The 25,962-nt window shown below is 39.1% G+C and overlaps 1 protein-coding gene and 1 long non-coding RNA gene across 4 annotated transcripts in view; both read left to right on the forward strand.

Annotated features, from left to right (window-relative positions):
- Nucleotides 1–23,373, forward strand: part of LOC106094639 (purine nucleoside phosphorylase) — a 52,218-nt gene extending 28,845 nt beyond the window's left edge. Inside the window, exons 2-3 of one of the 3 annotated variants that reach the window (XM_059369805.1) lie at nt 7,765–7,779; nt 21,923–23,373. In XM_059369805.1, the coding sequence (XP_059225788.1) occupies nt 7,765–7,779; nt 21,923–22,781 (874 nt within the window). In that variant the 3' untranslated portion in view covers nt 22,782–23,373. Of the gene's footprint in view, nt 1–7,764; nt 7,840–21,922 lie in introns of all 3 variants that reach the window. The other 2 variants (XM_059369801.1, XM_059369809.1) reach the window with 2 other exon arrangements.
- A 124-nt stretch (nt 23,374–23,497) lies between these two features.
- On the forward strand, nt 23,498–24,069 carry LOC131997931 (uncharacterized). Its single transcript, XR_009398477.1, has 2 exons — nt 23,498–23,575; nt 23,641–24,069. It is a non-coding gene; the product is annotated as an uncharacterized LOC131997931 (long non-coding RNA).
- The last annotated feature ends 1,893 nt before the right edge of the window (nt 24,070–25,962 follow it).

Here is a 25,962-nt window from a genome sequence, read left to right on the forward strand (position 1 = left end):
ATTGTTATCCTGTACCGAGCGTCGGTTGATCTAAGTGAAATTTGCAGAAAACAGAACTAACACATCTACTTGTGTTAGTTAAGTAGATACAACGTTGAACTGAAGAAGACTCATAACAAATTCTGGATGCAATTTTGCGCCTCCTTGGCCTCTAGACTAGGGAAAATCCTATCCTTCACAACTATTACGGTAGGCTACATTGAGAAGTCAGACAACATATGGACAATTTCCAGTAAGGAATCACTTGAACTACAATTTCTGAAAACTCTCTAAAGAACAACGATGCGCCGGAAATGGTCGTCACTTGTATGGGTTAAATTGTGTCTGAGTTAAGAACTCTTCGTACTTAAATTGGCTATAACGGAACGTTTGTCCTGTTATCCGAACGTAGAATAGCGTACAATCTCTGACAACAAGTTTCGATATATCTTTCACCACCTAATCTTGCCATCGTACTTTTGGTCGTCCCGGTTTGCATGTACCACCGTGATCGATTCAAAGACTTCTTCGCTGAAGTTTCTTGATACATTCTGACAACATGACCTAGCCAAAGCAACCGTTGTATTTTGATACGTTTAACTATGCTAACGTGGACATAAAGTTCGTGGCTCCTACGGCGCCGATACACTTCATCAAAGCAAACATTTAACGATGGATCTTCCTCTCAAACACCCCAAGCGCTGGTTCATCTGCTTTCACAAGTACCCATGCCTCGGAGCCATATAACAACACGTATCATTGTCTTGCATAGTATAATCTTCGTCTGTCGAGCGATGGCCTTGTTTCTAAACTTCTTTCTCAATCCAAATTAGCATCTGTTTGCCAGTATTATTTTTCGCGACATTTCAAAACTCGTGTCATTCGTTTCATTTACGACGGTGCCGAGGTAGATTCAGTTGTTAACTATCTCAAAATTGTGGTTTCCAACTGCGTGTCGCCTCCGGTCTTAAATAGTTCAGCGGGCAATATATTGGCTTCTGTTGCCTTGTTGTTTTTTAATTGGGTCGCTGCCATTTGAACTTCATTCTGACTAGGAAGTAAACATTCTATCCCATCATCAGGGATTGGTTCTGCAGCATACTCTTCGTCGCCATCGTCGGACACTAGCAATTTGGTAAAATGTTCTTTCCATAACCTCAGCACACTATATTTACCAGTTACCAGATTTTCGGAATAGAAGTTTCTCTTCTCTCCTTTTCTCCCGATATCTCTCCTTCATCTGGCTCATTGCTCTGTATGCCGGCAGGGGTGCTCTATATACCGCATTCTTAGCTTCATCAATATTTTGACACTCTTGGTTGTATCATGGTTTTCTTGGGGGAGGCTTCTGGTACCCAAGTACGGATTTCGCTGCATTTTCTATGGAGTGGGCAATGGATTGCCACTGCGCCGTTATATCATCGGGACAAGCAGTGCTCTCTTCAGGCAGTCGGGTAGAGCATGCCGTACCCTCTGTTGTATTTGCAGCTTCTCAATGTCCAGCTTCCGTGCAGCGTCAGATCGTACTTACTGCAACAAGATAATGATCCGAATCTATATTCGATCCACGGACCGATCGTACGTCTAACACGCTGTATGAATACCTTCCATTCATCAAAACATGATCGATTTGGTTCCTTACTTCTTTATCTGGGGATAACAATTCGGCTTTGTGAATTTTTTTATGTTGAAATCTGGTGCTGCTAACTACCATGTTTTCTGCCGCGGCGAAGTCTGTTAGCCTCAACCCATTATCGGACGTTATCTTACGGAGGCTAAACTTGCCAACTGTTGGGCCAAAGATATTTTCCTTCCCTATCTTCGCATTAAAATCTCCCAGAACGATCGTATTCTTTCTCAAGGCGCTCGTAAAAATTGTCCTTGGTCTGCTCGTCCTTGGATTCCGCCGGGACTTGGGCACAAATAAAGCTGATGTCGAAAATGTTGGCTTTTATGCGGTATGTGGCTAGCCTCTCATCCACCGGAGTAAAGCTGGAGACAAGGTGTTTTAGTCTCCGACTAACCACAAATCCACAGGCAAATTCATGCCTCGTGTCATAGCAGCTCTATTATAGTTCGTCACCGTTTGGTGTTGTTGTGACGCCATTACCGGTTCATCGCACTTCATGTGAAAGAGACAGCTATTGCAACAGAGAGACGAACTTGGTTAGTGTTGTAAGCATTTCGTTGAAGCATTTTCGCAATGACTTCCATATAAGTATTACCAACCAATGAATTCTTTACACCAAAAGGTATCTGATGATGGCCTTCTTTATCAAGAGGGCGAAATGCCTCATATCATGGTTAGTGTTGTGGTAGTCTCGGGCTTCCATTTTCCATTTCATAAAAGTGGTCGATATCAAGCTCGTCTCGAAAGAGAAATAAATGTATCATGAACAAATTATCTTCGGCGTGACGGGCAAACAAATTTTAAATATACCTGATAGAGTCGATTGAAGCTACAATATAATATCCCTGACAGTAGAAGGCACGTAGACTTCTATACGCATGGCTCTTGACTGGATGGCCGTGTTGCTTTCGGGGTGTACTCCGAAGAACTGTAGTGTGTATCATGAGGAGATATTCTTTGCAATAAAAGGAATGGTGCCATGGCTAAGATAAAATGTATTGACGAAAGTTGGGATAAATATATTCTCAGGCAGGCAGCTATTAGGCGTGTTAGGTTAGGTTGGGTAGTGTTGAAAGTTCTTTGCGTACTCACTCAGACAATTTTTTGTCCATTGTTATACCATAGTCGACACAGACTTAAGTATCTGGTAGGAATCGAACCCAAGGTAGTCTGAGTCAGACTTACTTAGACATCTATGTCTATTATGATACCACACAAATAGCAATAAGAAGATGCCTTTTAGTTACTATCGTCTTAGTTATTATCGTTTAAAAGTCAGAACACTTTTAAAAGCCTAATAGCTTGCAAATGTCCACATCCGCTAATTAAAACAAGTCTTGCAAAAAAAAAAAAAATAAATAAAGTGAAGCCGTTTTGCTTGCTATTATGGGACATGCTCTAGATTGGACGATAATTTGAAATAATTTTTTTTTATCTGATTCAACTAAAGTTGTGTATACAATGGGTATATGTACTTGTGTAGACAAAAAAATCTACTATTGCACAAAAACACATGCATTTGGAAAGGTACAGCTGACAGATAGGTATGTTGAGCGTGGCTAATGTGGTGTTTATATCATACAGGAATTTTCGCAATAAATTCGGAATAAGTACAACATACCAACGTACTGCCCTTGAAACCTTCACACCTTAGTAAAAAAAGAGAAACAAACAAAATAAGTTGATAAGGTTTTATTGTACTTGTTTTTATAGCTCACACCACCACTGCGGTACAGGGTATTATAAGTTTGTGCATTTGTTAAGTATACTGATCGACTCAGAATCACTTTCCGATTCGGTTTAGCCATGTCCGTCTGTGAGTCCATGTACTCTTGTAATCAAAGTACGGGTCGTATCTTTTGTCCAATTGTCACGAAATTTTGCACATGACTCTTATTTGGCCCAAGGACGAAAAATCGGTTCAAATTTGGATATAGCTCCCATATATATGTATCGTCCGATTTGCACTTAAATGGCCGTAGTAATTTCAATTTTCAACCGATCTGCACATAATTTGGCGCGGATTGTTTTGTTATTGATCTTAACATATCTGCAAGATTTCATCAAAATCGTTTCAGATTTGGATATAACTCCCATATATATTTATCGCCGGATTTGCACTTATATGGCCGTAGTAACAATAATTTTCAACCGTTCTGTTCGGAAAAAGTCGATTCAGATGAGAGCTACTCATATACATACATCTATTGTCCGAATCTATAATTGTAGGGTAGGTGTAAGGTGTTATATAGTCGGCTCCGCCCGACTTTAGCCTTTCCTTACTGGTTATTTATTCGCAATATCTCCCATGTTGCGATACTACGAACATTTTTTGGACGAAAGCAATAGATAGTGTTTTCTAAAATTGCTAACTTTCTCTTAAAGATACTGCTGTCTTCTGTGGAAAAGAAACCTTATACCCGTGTATTTACTTATTTTTTTCCTGTTTTTTAGTTTATTTGTTCTACCAATATCATTAATTCTAATTCGATACACAGTGGATTTTTTAGGACATCATTAGCGTGTTAAATTGGTATCTAATTTTGTGAGCATAAAACCTTTAAACATTTTAAGTATATGGAACTGCATTATTACATGGAAAGATAGAAAATCAGCTACATTTCGTGTCTTTTTTATACTTAACAATTTTGGCTACCGTTAAGCATTGGATACAGTTTGTAATTGCTATATTTTATAGGTTTTAGGTAAAGACAATGTGGGGGTATCTTAAGTGAAAAACTCCTTAGCAAAAACGTTTGGAGAAGCTTATTTTTATACGCTTCACCATGGGATGAGCGTATACTAATTTCGTCATCCCGTTTGTAACTAATCGAAATATTGATCTGAGACCTAACAATATTTTTGATCGTCTAGATGTTCGAAGTCGATTTAGCCGTCCGCCTGTCTGTCACGCTAACTTTCGAGGAGTAAAGCTAGGTCTCGGATCTTGACTTCTTGAGTAACTAGAGGGCACAATTCTTATCCCATTTGGCTGAAATTCTACATGTAACGTTTTGTTATGACTTCCAACAACTGTGCTAAGTATGGTTCAAATCAGTTCATAACCTGATATAGCTGTCATATTAACCGATCTCGGGTCTTGATTTCTTGAGCCTTTATAGTGAACAATTCTCATCTGATGTGGCTGAAATTTTGGGCGAATTGTTTCATTATGACTTCTAACAACTGTGCTAAGTATGGTCTAAATCGGTTCATAATCTGATATAGCTGCCATATAAGCCGATCTGGGATCTTGGCTTCTACAGCCTCTAAGGTGCGCAAATATTATCCGATTTGGTTGAAATTTAGCGTGTTTTGTTTCGTCTTCCAAGAACTATGGCAATATTCGGTTTATTACCTGATATAGCTCCCATATAAACCGATCTCCCGATTCTGAAATTTTGCTCAATGACTTCTACTATGGTCTCCAACATCCAAACAAAGTATGGCCTGATTCGGTCCATAACCTAATATAGCTTCAAATTTTCACCGTTGTCCTTTGTTTGACTATAAAGAGATACCGGGCAAAGATCTTGACAAATGTAATCCATGGGGGAGGGTATATAAGATTCGGCCCGGCCGGACTTAGCACGCTTTTACTTGTTTTGAGATCGTACAGTGCGACACAATTGATCCCATGTAGTATGAACTATAAGAAAGTCAGGCAAGCTAATGGATTTGCAATGAGTTTAACAAATCCAGAATAGTTTTTCAATAGTGCTTAAGCTGTTAACGTTTAACTGTTGTTGCAATAACTCAAAATAAACCCTTTTGTTAATAGTGCTCTTCTGGTTAAAAACATGCTTATGATTTTCAAATGTTACTCAGCAAAAACTCTCATTTCCAAATAACCGGAAAGGTAAGCTTATTCAAAAACTAATAACTACTTATTTTTAGGCATCGTTTCTAATTACTTTTACATGGCGATGTCCTAGGAGGAAAGACCTTCCGCACAAGCATACCAATAGTTCAAAAATAAGTACTTATGACTATGCATACAAGATGTCAACAAATAATGACATATTATCTTAGTTGAACTTTGCTAAAAAGTAACTATTTTGACTCAAACATATTCGCGCCTTTCCCCAAACACCATGTTCTCAATGCTCAGTTTCTTTGAAGAAGACAAATTTTATATGAATAATTCAAATTATAAATGAAAATAAAACTTTACCTTCATCGCAGCCGAATTTTAATTCTATTTCATTAAAAATGCCCATGGCTTTGTGTTTATGTTTGACATATTCTATTTATGGACACAATATTCAAACACATGGGAGTGATTTTAGTAGTTTTGTGGCCCAGAGCGTACATCAGAAGATTTACAATACAAAGGTCCCGGGTTCGAATCTCGGACCAGCAAAATGATTTTTAAATTTTTTTATTTCTTTAAAATTACTCCCCAGCATGCGGAACAATCAACGGATTTGTGGGGAGGTAGAAAAAATTAAAAATATTTTTTATATTAATGACGCCACTGTATTTCCCTCCTGGTGCTACTAAGTGGCGTCGCTTTGCGGCAAGCTATTCTGACTCGCCAATAAAATGGAGGTCGCGTTTCATTGAGCTTAACCTTTTAACGGACTCATGGGTATGAGACAATTTTGCCCGTAGGTTCTTAATGGCATTTGTTTTATCAATACCAAGGTTATAATAATGATTTTTTTTTTTAATAACAAATAAGTGTCTATTCTTGAGCTTCATCGAATGTTGTATGTAATGGCATTTGTACTACCGGTAACACAAATGGTACTCCTATTTAACTCGTTATATTGTATTTTAGCAGCTAGTAAATCTAAGGATAATGAGTTTCAGTATTTTAGATACCAAGTTTTTGCTGAGTATACTTGTGCTTCGCAAGTAATGCAAACATATCTCTCACATATCAATGAGTGCTGTTCGATTCAAGTTTGAGCTCAATGATAAGGGTACTCTTTTTTGTAGCCGAGTTCGAACTGCGTGTCGCAGTTTGGGGAGAAGTTATTAGATGGCATAGTATCTCACAATTGTATACAGTATTGGGAAGGGATAACATAAGCGGACATGCTAACCTCTGCGCTTCGGCGGCCTCCTGGTGGCTTTGCAAGTATCTCAACTATATTCTTTCAGATTTTTGCGCTGTTTTTTTACCAAACTACAAAGGACGGGGTATATTCCTTTTTTCATTATCTTACTATAAATAGAAATAAATCAGCAAACAAAATCTGCTGTTTTAAGTACAAAAATCTACTGAAAAAATTGTGCTATTTTTTATGATGGCTTTTTTTTGGATTTTTTTTATAGAAATTTTGTTGAAGAGATGATTTTGCATTGTGGAATAATACTTTAGAGAATCGCCAAATCCATCCATTAATATACATTGCAAATTGTGACTGAGCTTGCTGATATTTTTGTTGTTATCGCTCTACTATAGTGTATATGACTGACATGGCCTTTTGTATCTAAATTTAAAGAAAAAAGATTAAAGGAAGTTTACATTCAGTGGTGATTATAAACATCCACCGAGACTCACATTAACATTTGTATTTTATTTTTTCTTCTAACATCCCCTTCACAATTAAGCAGCAGTCGTTTCAGCAAACAACTGACTTTTCAGCAGTGAGCCTGCTGCTCTGAAATTGCAGAACTACTGCTGTAATAGCAGGGCTACTACAATAGCAGCAAAATAAACTATTGTACTAATATTGAGCAGACTATGTTTGCTATTTTCAGCAAACATTTTTCCATGAGTGCATTTTTGACCTTTTATGTTCTTGGTTGTCGGAGAATTCTAGGGTGATGTCCATGTCCCTTGACATAGACATACCAGCCATTGATAGATGGCTAGGGCTTTGAATTTCTATACCAGTCTCTTTTTCTTCTATTTAGGATAGGGTTTCTTCTCCTGATCTAGCATTCGAGCAAATTCTGCTTTTGAATTGCATTAATTTACTCTTTTAATCTACATGTTATCCATTTGAGAATTTGATTTGTACATAAATATTATTGGTAATATTTAATGGTTTAAAACCCCACAATCATTTAAACTGCATGCCCATATAGCACCTCAAGTCAACACCAAACAATTACCAATACCCACACCATCCTACCGCCACGCACGTTTGTTAAATTTTACAGATTCTTTGTGTTCAAATTCGATATCTTTCTTATTCCAGATCATCAGGAAGCAAGTCAGTGAAAACTCAATTATCGGCTACAGAACAAATTGAAATGGTGATAAACGAAGAAAAGTTAGTAAAAATTTTCAAAATTCAAAATTTGTTTGTCAAAATTGTCCCTAATTCCATAATATGCTCTAGTGTATGTACATATCTATGTGTGTGTGATGTTCCGTGAATTCTTGATAATTTAATAACTTTGGGGGCATGAAAACAAAAATTACTTACCATAAATCATCAATACCTTTCATTTTGAAAAGTTATCGTTTATTACTCTTTTACTCACATTATTTGTCCATTTCGTTTTAATTGAAGTGTATTTTTAAATTGTTAGTCATCTAATCAGATTCCAAATGGTAAGAATTGTAAACTAATTATGGTTAAATAACCATACTATCTGTAATATTTTTCAAGTTTCGATTTGTTGGTGTTCCTTTAATTTATCGTCGCTGAGTTTTGTTTTTCTTTCTCATATATATATGTATATCACTTAATAATCAGGTACTGTACTCCATTGATAAGATTTCCTGATAAAATGGTACCTTCTGCAAATTCTAAGATATCTACAATTCCTTTATATAACGACTCTACTTTAACAATGAAATGTGTTGGCCAAACATGTAAACAATCGAACAGCAAAATGAATCATTGTAAGAGTGACAAAAAATTTAATATTAATAAACAAAATTTAATGTTAATAAACAAAAGTTTGCCAAGCATCAGTTTTTGCCTGCTAAAAATGCGTTCCTGCTTTTCTGAAAGTACAAACATTTGGTTATGACAGCAACATAACTGCCGCTATAACAGCAAAATTAACTTGGAACAGTCTGCAGGCAGTGTTTGCTTTTATCAGCAGACAAGTTTTAAATGATCAAAGTGCGAAATAATCAAAGCTGCGTAAGATTTTTCATGTAATCGACAGCATTTGAATTCAGAATCTCAGACATGTGGTGATATTTATTACAAGGAAAAATGTAACAAGTAAAAAGGCGTTAAGTTCGGCCGGGCCGAACTTTGGATACCCACCACCTCGGGTATATATGTAAACCACCTTTCATCAAAATTCGGTGAAAATTTCATACCTTATACTCGTATACCTCATACCAATCTGAACTATATACGACACGGATGTCGAAAAGCCGAACATAAGTCACTGTGTCAAATTTCAGTGAAATCGGATTATAAATGCGCCTTTTATGGGGCCAAGACTTTAAATCGAGATATCGGTCTACATGGCAGCTATATCCAAATCTGGACCGATTTGGGCCAAGTTGCATAAACATGTCGAAGAGCCTAACACTAAGCACTGTCCCAAATTTCGGCGAAATCGGACAATAAATGCGCCTTTTATGGGCCCTAAACCTTAAATCCAGAGATCGGTCTATATGGCAGCTATATTCAAATCTGGACCGATCTGGGCAAAATTGAAGAAGGACGTCGAAGAGCCTTATCAAACTCACTGTCTCAAATTTCAGCGACATCGGACAATACATGCGTCTTTTATGGCCCCAAAACCTAAAACCTAGATATCGGTCTATATGGCAGCTATATCCAAATCAGGACCGATCTGTGCGATATTGCAGAAGTATGTCAAGGGGCTTAACTTAACTCACTGTTCCAAATTTCGGGGACATCGGGCAATAAATGAGCATTTTATGGGCCCAAAACCATAAATCAAGAAATCGGTCAATATGGCAGCTATATCCAAATCTGAACCGATCTGGACCAAATTAAAGAAACATGTCAAAGGGCCTAAGACAACTCACTGTCCCAAATTTCAGCGAAATCGGACCATAATTGTGGCTTTTATGGGCCTTAGACCCTAAATCGGTGGATCGGTCTATATGGCAGCTATATCCAAATCTCGACCGATCTGAGCCAAATTGACAAAGGATGTCGAAGGGCCTAACACAACTCACTGTCCCAAATTTCAACAAAATCGGATAATAAATGTGGCTTTTATGGGCCTAAGAACCTAAGTCGGCGGATCGGTCTATATGGGGGCTATATCAAGATATAGTTCGATATAGCCCATCTTCGAACTTAACCTGCTTATGGACAAAAAAAGAATCTATGCAAAATTTCAGCTCAATATCTCTATTTTTAAAGACTGTAGCGTGATTTCAACAGACAGACGGACAGACGGACGGACATGGCTAGATCGTCTTAGATTTTTACGCTGATCAAGAATATATATACTTTATAGGGTCGGAAATGGATATTTCGATGTGTTGCAAACGGAATGACAAAATGAATATACCCCCATCCTTCGGTGGTGGGTATAAAAAGATTCTGCCAATCCTTAGACCAGTACCGGGTGGTGCGGGTCCTTAGATACTGCATAAACCATATGCCAAGGACATACATATAAGGGAGAAAGTGGCACAGGGCACGCCACAGTAGGCATTTCATCGCCACTTATTTGGGTGACCACCATAAATGACCTATTACGGATGCTGACTGAGGAGGGATTTGAACCCGTCTGCTGTGCAGACGATGTTATAATACTTCTTAGAGGTAGGGATCCGAACCAACTATGCAGAAGGTCCGAAAGGGTCTTGCATATGGCATATGACTGGACTAGACCCAGGGGTCTCAGTGTTAACCCAGAGAAGACAGAAATATGCCTTTTCACGAGGAAGACGAAGGTGGGCCAATTTGATGCACCACGTTTCCTCAATAGAAAGATTTCGCTATCTGACAAGGTCAAATACTTAGCAGTTATCTTTGATAGGTAACTTAATTGGAAGTTTCACATTCAGGAGCGTACTGAGAAGGCTCACAGATGCCCAGATGTCATAGATGTAGATGGGCCGCGGGCTCGAAATGGGGCCTGAATCCGAGGAAAGTCCACTGGCTACACAGAAGCGTGATTAGATCAAGGTCATACCATCGCGGTATAATCGAGGCGAAGATAGGAAACCGGGAAGGAAGGGAAGAGGTTTCCGATCGAATACCTGAGACGACGCTTGAGGTCGAGTGCGAGGCACTGCTGCCAGCGGCACAGTCTTGAACTGAAGGAACCCCAGCATTGCCGTCTGGAAGATCATGTTACACGGATGGATCAAGATTGGGAGATAGAGTGGCCCTGGAACTGGAACCCAGGAACTGACTGGCCTAACCATAATAGGTCTTGCAGGAGGAGATCCGGACGATCACGGAATGCGTGAGGTGGTGTGGTGCTAATGCGAGGACGTCGAGTATGAACATCTTTACGGACAGTAAAATGGCCAAAAGGGAAATAACAACCATAAGGGTAAGGTCACGAACAGTCTTGCAGTGTAAAAACAGATTACCGCCTTCTCTAAGAATGATACAATTCGCACCGTTTGGGTGCCGGACCATATCGAAGTAAGGGGGAATGAAAGGGCAGACGATTTGGCGGTGAAGGCTAGAGAACTGCCGTCGATAAACTTGTTTAACCCGAAGCCTTTCGGGTCGACGCAGTCCAATTTAAAAGCGTGGGCGACAAACACGTGAAACAGCGAAACAGTCGGTAGGACGGCGAAAATCCTATAGGGTGATACGGATCGTTAGAGGATGACGCTCTTACTGAAAGGAAGTAAAAAGGAGGTCAGTATAGCTTTTGGTGTCATAATCAGTGTTGCCGTTTTTGGTAGGTTCCTGCCAAAATTGTTAGGTTTTTATTCGCTTGGTAGGGTGACTTCAATTTTTGGTAGGTTTTTCCAAAATATAAATACCCTTTTTTGTATTCGTTGTCGAGGAGCCAAATACTGTAAGGGTGTAAGTTCTGATATTGACTGTAACTGGTACGAGTATCAAGATCACTTCCAAATATGTTAAATTCAGGGAATCGGAAAACGGGGAATCTGCAGCTGCATACAAATATAGCCAAATCGCGGCGAAAATTGGTAGTAAGTTTTTTTCTTTCTATTTTTAATTTTCTTGAGTGGCAACACTGGTCATTACGGGACATATAGGACTACGAGCTCAATTATGCAAAATCGGTGCGACAAGTGTTAGCATGTGTAGAGCTTGTGGGGAAGATGATGAGACGTTGGAGCATTTCCTATGTCATTGCACGGCTTTCGCGGCTAATAGACACCGGCACTTAGGTGGGGACACAATACCAGACAGAAACCAATTTAGGGGAGTGGTATGGAAAACCATAAAGGATTTTGTAAGTAGCACGGAATTCCTAACTTAAAACTTTCTTTTTCGAGGTTACTTTTTAGTTTTTAGAGCGCACAACAAGGCGATTACTGGATAAGGTGTATGTCATGGGGCGGATTAATATCTGCACGCTCTTTTCAACCCAACCTTCTACCACGAAGCTGCTCGATTTCTTCACCCCTCGGTCTGTAACCTGATAACGCTCCCATATAGCCCGATCTCCCGATTTCATATCTTGAGCCCCTGGAAGCCGCAATTTTTGTCTGATTTGGCTAAAATTGTGTATGTTGTGTTCTGTTACGGCTTCCAACAACTGTGCCAAGTACGCTTGAAATCGGTTTATAATCAGATATAGCTGCCATATAAACCGATCTCCCGATTTCACTTCTGAATATCCTGGAAACCACAATTTTTGCCCGATTTGGCTAAAATTTTGCACGTGGTGTTCTGTTACGACTTCCAGAACACCAGGTGCCAAGTACGGTCCAGATCGATCTTTAACCTAATGTTGCTGCCATATAAACCGAACTCTCGATTAACCTTGTTCGGTTCGTAGTAGCTTCCATTTTGATTTGGTTTGACAGAAATTTGGGACGTAGAGTAAAATTATGCCTTTCAACCAATTTTATTTTGTGTCAATTTTACGCAGAATCCATTGTTTTGGGTTTCAAAGATTTGGCCCGGCCAAACTTGGTACGTTTTTACTTGTTAGAAAAAGCCCAATAACTTGCGAATGTTTACATCCGCTAAATCAAACAAGTTCTGCAAGAAATGGCAACCTTAAGTTGAACTCCTGCTGCCTGACAGTGTGGGACACACACAGCAGATGTTCTATAGTCTTTTCTTTCGTTGCTTTAGTCAGTTTTTCTTGCAACCTTAAGTCAGTCAGCATGTTTTTCGATCAAACATTAACCTTAGACATCTATTCTAGCCATTTACAACAAAGAGGTTGACATCTTAAAGTCTAGATTCGGCCACTCCCCTTTGTGTCCTTCTAACATTAGTTGCCTTTCGGGACTGACGCTGAAGACTTAGCTTACATGTCGCTAGAGGCATACCCACAGATTCCAGTTTCCCTTAAATGTGTAAGGTAGTTCGCAAGCTCATCTGCTCCACAATTCTCTTGGGATATCTCTGTGGCAGGTGAATTTTGAACTGTACAGCCATCTCGTTGAGAGATCTGCGACAGACAAATCCGGTTTTTGAATCCAGAAATAGAACGTATTTAATTAATGCCTGGGAAAACATTTACGCTAATCTCCGTTATGACATTACATCTTAGCCATTCCACCAATTCTTTAATTGAAAGGATCTCGGTTTGATCACTACAGTGGTCGGGTAACATCCTCGATATGACTAATCCATGTTCTTCAGAGCACATCCCAAAGCCCGCCTGGTCGTCTAGTTTGGAACAATCCGTATAGACCCCAATGTAACTTCTATTATCAGGGATACCGTAATTCCAATCGGTTCTATCAGGAAAAGTGGTACAGTACTTTCTATCAAAAAGCCTATAAGGCAATGTGTAATCCACACTGCCTGCAACATCGTGCATTGCGGGGAAAGCTACCTCACAGAAGTGATCGCAGCAATTTGTCTAGCTACAATGTCTCGTGGCATTAGGTCTAGCATTAAATAAGTGACAGACAGACTAACACTGTTGAAAAAACCAACCAGTGTTTGTGTGAGTATCATCAAACATCAGCTAAATGAAATCGCTTTGAAATAGAGGCAGACGAATGAAGCCACTCGGAGTTGTTTAAATTGACCGTGTTCTTTAATTCGTTTTTCCTATGCCCGCATGGTGGACATATGCATCAGATTGTGTCGTCCTCAGTGCGGCTGTGATACACGAACAAGTCATCCTTTGGACCCGACTGAGTGTTGAACAGTTGATGGATTTTTGAAACGCTCAGCACAATAGGACTCACAACTGCAGTATATACCCAGTTTATGACATGTGGTTTAAACCTCCTTAACGATTGGCAATGGCTCTCTTGCAGGTGTATAGGGCAAGAGTTACCTTTCTGGATTTGGATTTAAAATTCAATTTCCTGTCTAGCAAAACACCCAGGTATTTTGCTCTTTCAATAAATGGAACATTTTCTCCTCCTAAGAAGACAGGTGCCACTTATTTCTCCTGCTGAAAAGAACTAATACTGTCGGGCCCGAAATTACTCCTACACCACCTTCTGTTGCCCAATTGGCTGTCGCAACAAGAGCCTCCTGAAGTATATCTCTAAGAGTGCTGGGAAACTTTCCCATAACCGCAATTGCACGACATCAGAATACGTCCGGACAACATTTACACCGTTTTCTTCAAGAAAGAAGAATATATTGTTAATGGCTATAATAGGTGCCCCGGTAGCCGAGTTGGTAGCGTGCTTTGATTACCAGTGCAGGAGTCGTGGGTTTGATTCCCGCTAGAAGCCTTGGTCTGTCGCTACTGCTGTATCACAAGGGACTTAAAGTTGTCTGAGTCTGTAAAGGACTGCCACTATTACCTAAACTAACCTAATGGCTATGTTCCAAAGTAGAGGAGACAGTAAACCTCCTAGAGGTGTTCCTTGCTGACCCATCTCTTTAGATCTACAGATCCCAAGCTTGACGTAATACATCTTTTAGTCAGTAAGCTATTAATTAACTTTCTTATTTTACTGTTAACCCACACAACAACACCGGGCTGTTATAATTGGCTGTGCGGGTTCGTTATTTTACATCATTGATATGAGCAACTAAGTATTCTACGCATTACGTAAAATAAGGAATAGTAAAGTTGTTTACAAATACAAATTAGTTTCAAGAGCATTAATCCATTTATGTGGATGGAAGTAAAGATACAACTAATACTTTAAGCAGGAGTATGTGACGAAAGCATGAAAAATTGAGGTTACAATGGGTCCAAACATTCCGTAAAGTGTGCTTTTGAACGTTATAGCACTGCCTTGTAGTTGGGTGCTGGTTGGTAATTGGTTCCAAAGTTTAATTGAGCTTATGATAAAATGCCATTCAGAAATCTTTGCACGGTACCGTGCTCCTCTGTTGGACTGAGCAATTTGTATGTAATCAAACAGATAACTCGGCTGCATAGTATATACGAGTTTGTGAAGATATGTTAGAACTTTGATTTTTAAAATATTATCGAAAGTAACTCCGTATAGTGTTTTTGAATTCTGGGATGTGCTTTCTTGTCGTCGCAGGCGGTAAACGTATCTTAGGATGGCATTGTAAGCCACATTTAATCGATGATGACTTTCTTTGTCGCAAGATGCAAATATTTCGCATCCATACAGTAATTGCGGAACTAGGTATGTTTTTGCTAATGGCGCTCTTGTTATGTAGAGGTGTAAAAGATTGGCTTCCATAGGGTATTCTGAGCATTCCAAACATTTTCCCTGTAGCGATTTTTATGTGGTAGTGCCATGTAAGGTGATCATTGAAAATTACTCCATGATTTTTTACATCATTGACAACAGTGGTTATATGGTTATTCAATACGATGCCATGATCAATAAGGGACTGGTCGAGTTTTGATTTGCTTATTTTGTTTTTGAAGGTTTTAGGTTTAAACCATTGTTGTTCGCCCAAACATGAACATTAAGCAAGTCCTCTTTCAGCAAGGCAATACTAGATTGTATATCAGATTTGGGGCTACTCAAGTAATGCTGGACGTCATCAGCATAAACTTGGAAATAAGAGTGTGTTATATGATTCTGGAGATCCTGTTTGTTCATAGAAAAAATGGGTCCCAGAATTGAGCTTTGAGAAACACCTCTTTTGAGAAACAGTGCAATTTGATTGCAGTAAACAGATTGGGTTCTGAGATAGTGTTGATGCCTGGGAACTCCAGCTCCTTCTTGTTTGACGTCGTTTTTCATTACCGAAAGCACCTTCAGTGTCGATAAATGCTACCATTGTATATTCCTTGATAGCAAGAGAACCCTCCATACAGTCAACTAGGTCGTGAAGGGCTGTTTCTGTGGACTTGCCTGTACTATATCCATGCTGCTGCCTAGACAGGCGATCTCCAGGGATCTTAGCCCTAAGATACGTTTCTATCAACCTCTCTAGAGTCCTCAACATAAAGAATGACATACCAATAGGACAAACATCTTTCGGCTTCGTTTAAGGTTTTCTTGCTTTTGGAATGAAAATTTGTGACCCTACATCCCACAAGTGTGTATGACAGCAGAGTATAACATCCTTAGCAAAGAAGCCAATCTATCGGACACAGCTTGTAATTCAACTGGTGACTCGATTTTTGGCTCTGACACAATTTCCCCAATAACCTCCGACGAATGCATACCAGTAACAACCTCTTCTAGAACCACGTTGACCGTTGAAGAGTTTCCCGGGAAATGTGTATCAACGATTTGTTCTATTATTTCCTCACTAGACATTGTCCATACATTATCCGACATCTAAAAATATCCCACCGTAATAGGTTTCGAGGATAGGATTTTCTTTGGCCTAGATACCTCAGATGTATCCTCAAGGGAGCTGTAGAATCCCACCCAGGATTTGTTCTGAGACTTTCTCAGCTCGCTTGCTTGCATTTTCTTACATCGGCCTCATAGACGTCTCAATCGTGTGGTTACCTTATGGCATTCGCCCTGTTGAAGAGATTTCTGCAGGCCTTCCTTAGACCAACCAGATCTGGGACACAGTTTGCCCCAAATCTGAACCGATTTTGATAAAACTAAGAAGAGAATTTCAGATGAGTAATAGCACATTCCGTACCTAATTACATGCGAATCCGTTGAAAGTTGTAGCAACTGCGCCCCTATAAGTGTAAATCGGGCGAACTATATGCTTGGGAGCAATATCTAAATCTGAACCGATTTTTGCCAAAATTGATGGCGTTTCTCTTTGAGCGAAAAAAGTGATATGTGCAAATTTTCGTGATGATAAAATTATAAATTCGTTCTCCATCTTAGTTACAAAAAAAAAAGGGGCAGACGCACTATCAGCACAGTAAGGATATAACGACGGACGAACATGATTAAGCCAAACTAGCAGGGATCTCTGAATCGAACTAAACATTTTATCACAGCAGCAGTAGTGATGTAGGGTACAGTTGTGGTTTTGTAACAAATTCCATATAAATGTACACTTAGTTTGCCAATTTCATGCATGGACCTAAAGCACTACATTCAACTTTGGACGTAGTGGCGGCGGGGAGTATCATTAACCTATCGGCATAATATTTCGTATTCCGCTTATTGGGATCAAAAGGAAAAAAATGGAGTATATACGTTCAAAAACAATACTTCTTGCTTTTTGGGACACTCTAATGCCGACACAAGCGAATCATTCAGGTTCTTCGTGAACCGCTTGATCATTATGTTTAAGTCTTCCGCAGTTTCCATTTCGTTAACAGGGCTAGAAGTCATAGTCCGCCTTTCATCTTCTTCTTAGCCGAGGGACCTCATCCGCAGTATTTTCTCCAAGGCAGGATTTTATGTCACGATGATCAGAAAAGCTGTGGTCATCCAACACTTCCCAGTCACATATCTTTCAGCTTATATCCTCCGATAAAAAAGGTAACATCTATAGTACCTCCTGCCTATTGCTGGTAATAAATGTCAGTTTATTCCCTTTATGACAAATCGCCAGATTGCAACTTATATGCTATTTGATAAGCAGCTCCCTTTCGTTGATATCCGACTTCCCCATATCTGATAATGAGACTTATTACCCTTCTTTCTAAAACTGTCCAAATGGATAAGTCTGCAGGATAGACATCTGGCGAATTGGATTGTCATTGTGTGGACGATGAAGTGCGGAACATTAACTTTTTAGTCATTCTTGGTTTGAACGAGCTTTAAACGAAGTTTCCTGGTCTTTTTAGTGCGACCATGGTCTACGATCGAATTTTTTGTGCAAATCAGCTTCCAAAATGTTTTACCAATAATTGTCCAGCTGCAGACCATAGGGTAACAAGTTATAGTCCGATTCGGACCACAAATTTATTGAATGTTGAACATTGTAAAAGTCATTGTGTAATATTTCAGTCCATTCGGATAAGAACTGCGCCTTATAGGGGCTCAAGAAGCAAAATCAGGAGATCGGTTTATATGGGAGCTCTATCAAGCTATAGATCGATTCAGACCATATTAGACACGTATGTTGAAGGTCATGGGAGAAGCCATTGCACCAAATTTTTGGCAAATCGGATGAGAATTGCGCCCTCTAGAGGCTCAAGAAGTCAAGATCCCAGATCGGTTTATATGGCAGCTATGGCAGGTTATGAACCGACATGAACCATACTTAGCACAGTTGTTGGAAGTGACTGCAAAGCGTGCAAAAGCCAAATTGCAAAGAATTGGGCCCTCTAGAGGTTCAAGAAGTCAAGTCAAGTTTAGGTCGGTTGGGATTGTAAACACACTACACTAATAAAAAGTATATGTGCAAAATTTTAAGCGCCTAGCTTTACTCCTTCCAAAGTTAGCGTGCTTTCGACAGACGGGCGAACGGACGGACGGACAGACGGACGAAAATGGCTAGATCGCCTGAAAATGTCATGACGACCAAGAATATATATACTTTATGTAGTCTTAGACGCATATTTCAAGGTATTACAAACGGAATGACGAAATTAGTATACCCCCATCCTATGGTGGAGGGAATAAAAACAAAATGTTAAAAATTAAGGGTTTATTGTTTTCTATTTGTAATAGAAGCAAAGGTCTGCAGCCGGAAAATATCCGATTGCATGAATTATTTCAAGACCAAATAAATCGTGCGCAAAACATGTGAATGAACGGGACGCACGCCGCAAACAGTGTAGGCTGCAAATATGTTTACATTGAAAACTTACTCTTATGGCAATCATCGATTACTTAGAGCAGCAGTTGGGCAAGTGTGTTTTAATGTAAAAGTTGGATGTCTTCATTTGGTAGAAATATATGGAGAGGAGTAATTTCTTTATTGCTGCGCTACAAATGAAAATACTCTTAAGAGTATAGTTTCAACCTAGAGACATACCTTTTCGACAAATCCTACCGGCGAGTTTGGGTTGTGCAAAATTTCAGCGAAATCGGTTAATAAATTCACCTTTTATGGGTCTAAAACATTAAATCGGGAGATCAGTATACATAGCAGCTACATCCAAATCTGGACCGATTTATGCCGTATTGAATAGAAATATAGGGGACACTTACACAGCTCGCTTTACCAAATTTCAGCGAAATCAGACAATAAATGCGCCTATTATCGGCCCAACACCTTAAATCGAGAGATCGGTCTATATGACTGCTATATTAAAATCTGGACCGATCTGGGCCAAATTAAACAAGGATGTCGGGGGGCCAAACGTAACTCACTGCCCCAAATTTCAGCGAAATCGGACAATAAATGCGTCATTTATATGTCCAATGTCCTTAATCGAGGGATAGGTCTATATGGCAGTTCTATCGAAATATGAACTGGTCGTAACCATACACGGACGAATATGGAGGGGCTAAACGCAACTTATTGTGCCTTATTTTTGCAAAATTGGTTAATAAATTCACCTTTTATGGGCCTAAAACCTTAAATCGGGAAATCGGTATAAAAGGCGGCTATATCCAAATCTAGAACGATCTGGGCCGTATTAAAAAGAGATGTCGAGGAGCCTAACACAAATCGCTAAACTAAATTTCTGCGAAATCGCATTTAGCCCAAGATCTTAAATCGAGAGATCGGCCTATATGACAGCTATATTAAAATCTGGACCGATCTGGGCCAAATTAAACAAGGATGACGAGAGGTCTAACACAACTCACTGTCCCAAAATTTAGCAAAGTCGGATAATAAATGTGGCTTTAAGAGGCCCAAGACCTTAAATTGGCAAATCGATATATATGGGGGCTATTTCGAGATATAGTCCTATATAGCCCATTTTCGAACTTAACCTGCCTATGGACAAAAAAAAGAATCTACGCAGAGTTTCAGCTCAATATCTTTATTTTAAAAGACTGTAGCGTGATTTCAACAGACAGACGGAAGGATGTAGCTAGATCTTCTTGGATTTTTACGACGATGATTCTTCCAAACGGTGGCAAACGGAATGACAAAATGAATATATCCCCATCCTATGGTGGTGGGTATGAAAACTAAATAACGCGGCGGATTGTAACTTAAATCATATATTTTAGAAAGTTGCCGCTTGTCACAAAAGTATTTATTTTTTATACCCTCCACCATAGGATGGGGGCGAAATAATTTCGTTATTCCGTTCGAAATATGCATCTAAGACCCCATAAAGTATATATATTCTTGACCGTCATGACATTTTAAGTCAATCTAGCCATGTCTGTAAGTCTGTCCTTTCGTCCGTCTGTCTGTCGAAAGCACGCTAAGGAGAAAAGCTAGACGCCTGAAGTTTTACACAAATACTTCTTATTAGTGTAGATCGATTGGGATTTTAAATGGACCAAATCGATCCATGTTTTGATATGGCTGCCATCATTAGCGAAGCCATCTTAGCTTTCTGAGGGGACCCTTTGAATAGCAATAAAACTAGCAAATTTTTATCGAAAATAATGAAATTTTTAAAATTGTGCCATATAAACCGATCTGAGGTCTTGACTTTTTGAGCTTCAAGAGAGCGCAATTCTAATTCGATTCGCCTGAAATGTCGCACGTGGTCTTCACTTCCAACTATTGTGCTAAATGTGGTTCAAATCGGTCCATAACCTGTATAGCTGCCATATAAACCGATCTCCCGATTAGACTTCTTTAGATTCTAATGAGCGCAATCCTTATCCGATTTGAAATTTTGCACATATCGATGTGGTATGACTTCTAACAACTGTGCCAAGTATGGTCTAAATCAGTCCATAACCTGATATAGCCGCCATATAAACCGATCTCCCGATTAGACAAGAGGGCGCAATTCTTACCCAATTTGGTTGAAGTTTTACATATGCCAGTTTTGGCATGACTTCCAACAACTGTTTCAAGTATGGTCCAAATCGGTTGATAACCTAGTAAAGCTGTTGGAAGTTTTTGTACGATTTCTAACAGCCATGACACGTACGTCCCATAGCGGTCAACAACTTCATATAGCTGATATATATTTGAAAAAGTCATTCAAAGAAGTTGACAAATGCGATCCATGGTGGAGGGTATGTAAGATTCGGCCGGCCGAACTTAGCACGCTTTCACTTGTCTCATATTTGACATCTGTATGACAGGTCGGCTACTTTTGGGACTGCCCTCGTAGCTATTTATTGACTTTTGGCTGTGCTTGACAAACGGTTTAAGCCACAGGAGAGCTTTTCCTCAAAATCGAATCGACTAAATTCGAATCGATTTCGTTATTAAATGATTTTCGGTTTACCAGCGGTAGATAACGTAATTTTTGTTTGTTTATATCGGTCGACACATTGAGACTTTAGCTGGGTTTTGCTAAGAGCAGATTCTGTTGCATTTTCTTTTTTCTTTTGACGTCTTGTTCTCCTTTGAAGATCTTAAAATGGCGAGGCAAATTTTGCCACAAATATCTCATTAAGTAAAAAAAAGGGAAGTTCCTCACATTTCAAAGATTCAAAGATAAGGGGCCATCGATGCCTAACTTACACCATAGTTTGTGTGATTCATTTAAGTGTAATTAAAAGGCCTAGAAAAAAACTGGAAAGTAATGCTTGCAACAAAAACCCCAAAGTTTTCTTCCGTTGGACACATACAACTGAGTGCATCAGTTCGATACTTACCGTAGTTGGGAACGAATCGCTTTATTGTGGGGGATTTATTTTATTGTAGAACACCATCAAACATTTTGTGCATGTTGACGGTTTTCGTTTTCCAAGAAGCCATTTTTTATCGTTTTTGATTACAATCCATTATTCTTTAATATCGAAAATTTGAGTATTCATCAGTCATTTTTCATTTGTTTTGTGGTAAACAACAGAACATGTTTTCAGCGGCTTTCACAACTTTGGAGTTAAGTCTTTTCAGTGTCTTCCAAATGTGTTTTTAAACTAAAGGAAAATTCAATTTACTAATCTACTGACGTTTTTCATTCATATCTTTTCAGTTATTCCTATGAAGTCATCAAGGATATTGCTGATTACCTATTGGATCGCACCACTGTTCGCCCTGTGATAGGCATTATTTGCGGTTCGGGCTTGAATTCGATTGCAGAGAACATCAAGGATACCAAGATTTTCGAATATGAGGACATTCCCAATTTCCCAGTGTCCACCGTGGAGGGCCATGTGGGACGCATGATCTTTGGCTATTTGGAAAATATGCCCGTCATGGCTATGCAGGGTCGTTTCCATTACTATGAGGGCTATCCCTTAGCGAAGTGCTCCATGCCGGTACGTGTAATGAAACTGGTGGGAGTTCGTTATTTAATGGCCACCAATGCTGCTGGGGGTCTCAATACCAAATTCAAGGTGGGCGACATCATGTTGGTACGCGATCACATCAACATTATGGGCTTTGCCGGCAACTCGCCACTGCAGGGCCCCAACGATACCCGTTTCGGACCTCGTTTCCCACCCATGACAAATGCCTATAATGCCCACTTGATAAAGACTGCCCGAGCTGTGGCCAAGGAGATGGGCATCGAGAATGAGGTCCATGAGGGAGTCTACACCTGTTTGGGAGGACCCAACTATGAGACCGTAGCCGAATTGAGAATGTTGCGCACCATGGGCGTAGATGCAGTGGGCATGAGTACCGTCCATGAGGTAATCACTGCCCGGCATTGTGACATGACAGTATTTGCCTTTAGTTTGATTACCAACAAATGTGCCACCGACTATGACAGCAGCGAGGATGAGGCCAATCACGAGGAGGTGGTGGGTGTAGGAAAATCACGACAAGCCATCTGTGGGGAGCTCATGTGCCGGGTCATCCGCCAGATTGCCAAAGATTGCACCAAATAATAAATCTCAAGTCAACATGTTTTTTAACTCCTAGAATTTAGTGTAAATTAAACAAAAGAAATAATAAAAAATCCTAAATGGTTTCTGAGTTACAAAGCAAGGGGCGATTTTGTTTTGTTTTGACCCTGTGCCGGTCATTTGTATTTCGAACACCTTTTTACGAAAGTCCAAAAGTCATTGTTTTAATTGGAACTCCTACCCAATACTTTTACTTGACCTCACTAGCCTGCATGATCATTTGAGGGTCCATTCCCCAAAATATATATGTATTTAAATGTTATCCTATTTTTCTTTCACACACAAGCCAACAAACATACATCAAGCTTGTTTGTATGTTCATTCATATAGGACCCCTTTGTGATGCTTGTATACCCACTCCAGTGACTCAGGAACAATTTTTATATGTGTAATTCGTATGTATGTAACTTACCTAGCTTGTAAGTTTTAAAGCATAAAACAAAAACAAAAAATAAGAAAAAAAAATTAGTTTACATAATCACACATTATTTGTATTTTTTTTTATTTAGGATTAGCTGAATCAACATATTGTCGCAATAAAAACAAACTCGCAACATTGTGAGTTAAAACTTAACTTTTGTTTTATTGTTTTTTTTTTTTTTTTTTGTTATAATGGAAGCTAATAAGGCGAAAAGGTTTGCATGTCCACGTTCAAATTCTAGCGAAGGCATAAAAAGATGTCTGATGTAGTGCGGCCTTCTGCAATGTAAAATTTCACTTTGTAGAGGTGGTGCCTAACGGATCACAGTGTTGATGCCCCTATTAAAATAAACAAGGTAGGTTTAAGCGGCAGTCTGCCATCAGACTCACTTTGACGTTTTCGTCCATTGTGATACCACAGGAACAACAGAAGATCGCGAATAACTTGCGAATGTTCATATCCGCAAAATTTGTGGTGTGTGGCCTAATTTGCAACCCTAGCGTCATCTACTAGCGGGCGGATAGAAGGTAGCCAGCGCCACCTGATGGTTAGAATTCGCCTCCTGCCAATGAAAGAAACAGCAAGCGGACACGAAGTGACAACTGTGGCTACCACCATATGTTTTGTTGGTGCCCGCTGGAATCCAAATTTGATGATGGAGGCGAATCCAAGCCAAGCCGGCCGTTGACCCAAAGGAGCGTCTTTATTTTTCGATTGGGACTTGGCTGCTAATGGAGGTGGAGTTCAGCGAAAGACAAGAGGAAAAAAACAGCAGAAAAAAATGTTATGAATTTGTTTTATTGAACTTTGTTTTTTTGAAATGAAAATGAATGTGATACAAAATGTAAATGTTATTTAAAATATATATATATATATATATATATATATATATATATATATATATATATATATATATATATATATATATATATATATATATATATATATATATATATATATATATATATATATATATATATATATATATATATATATATATATATATATATATATATATATATATATATATATATATATATATATATATATATATATATATAATTTATGTTTCTTTGTTTGTTTGTATGTTTGTTTGTTTGTTTGTGGGTTTGTAAATTTGTTTGTTCCGTATAGACTCAAAAACGGCTGAACCGATTTCTTTCAAATTTTGACACATTATGGGGAGTGGTTCGGAAGGAGCAATAAGCTATATAATTTATTGATATTGGAAGGGGGCGAACCCTCCCCCTTACCCTAAAAGTACTACCCCAAAATAAAAGTGAACCGATCGGAACAATATAGAATTCAAATGAAAGGTATTCAAGATGGGACTCGAATGAAAGATATTTGGGAGTAGATTTCGAAAATGGTCAGGAAGGAGGAAACGGCTTTTCAGTTTTTTTTTATATTGAAAGTGGGCGGACCCTTCCCCGTCACCCCAAAAACACCACCTAAAATCAAAAGTGAGCCAATAGGGACAATATGGGTATCAAAATTGGGTATTAAAAATTGGGATGAAGTATGCGAGGGGTCGTCCAACCCCAAAAACTCCCCTACACAAACATATTGGACTTAAATATCAATGGCATTCGGCATTCGGGACTAGACTACGAATATGACATAAATTGAGAGGTCCAAGTAGTTGCGGGTCTCCCCCTCCTCAAATGGGAATATATTGAGTTTCCCAAAAAGTAATTGCGGATTTTTCATATAGTCGGCGTTGACAAATTTTTTCACAGCTTGTGACTCTGTAATTGCATTCTTTCTTCTGTCAGTTATCAGCTGTTACTTTTAGCTTAATTTAGAAAAAAAGTGTAAAAAAAGTATATTTGATTAAAGTTCATTCTAAGTTTTATTAAAAATGCATTTACTTTCTTTTAAAAAATCCGCAATTACTTTTTCGACAACCCAATAATTCGATCCTAGCTAGATGAGCCTCAAATTAAAAGCATTTGGTAGCAGATTACGAATATGACATTAAACTTTGTGGCCAAGAATCTAGGTGGTGCTTTACCTCCCCATCAAAACAATGGATGCTAGATATTTTCAAGTGGAGTGCGACATTCAAATTTGTGCTCAAGTGGCAGATGGAGTGAGGCGTCCCCCACGAAACTGCTGTATGCACCAATTATGACAATATGGGGTTAAATTCAAAGTATAAGGTTGTGGACTGCGAATATGATATCTTTATTCTTCTCATTTATCTAGCGGACGACCTCACCTCGAAATAGTTGATTAATTATAACGACCTAACAGGACACTGCCGCCGACCCCCAAAGTTATGACGTTAAATGTGATAGGAGCAGTTGCAAACCTTATGTCAAGGTGGCGGCCATTTTTAGCTCATCGACATTTTGGGTATTAAAGTCTAAACCTTTCCCTTATCGATGGCAGCACTAACATTTAAATAAGCGGCATCTATTCTGTTTGCAAATGGATCAACTGAATGGGGACGACACCACGAACAGAGAGAGGGCAGAGTGGTAAAAATTGATCATGCAGCATTTATCTTTATTATGGCAACCTGTCGGTCCGTAGAATAAAGAAAGTCTAGCAATTTCGTTGCTGTTGTTTGCTGTACTATTTTTTCCCACCCTAAGAAAGATAATACAGGTAGTTTATGTGGCTATCTTTCCAATAGATACAATTTATTTAATAGAGTGCGAATATCCAAGTTTGTGTTAATCTGTTAGAGGGGAAGGCTCAACGAACGTACACAGAATTAGAGCTGTTGGAGAGTAG

The sequence above is a fragment of the Stomoxys calcitrans genome, chromosome 1, assembly GCF_963082655.1.
Source record: "Stomoxys calcitrans chromosome 1, idStoCalc2.1, whole genome shotgun sequence".
Lineage (NCBI taxonomy): Eukaryota > Metazoa > Arthropoda > Insecta > Diptera > Muscidae > Stomoxys > Stomoxys calcitrans.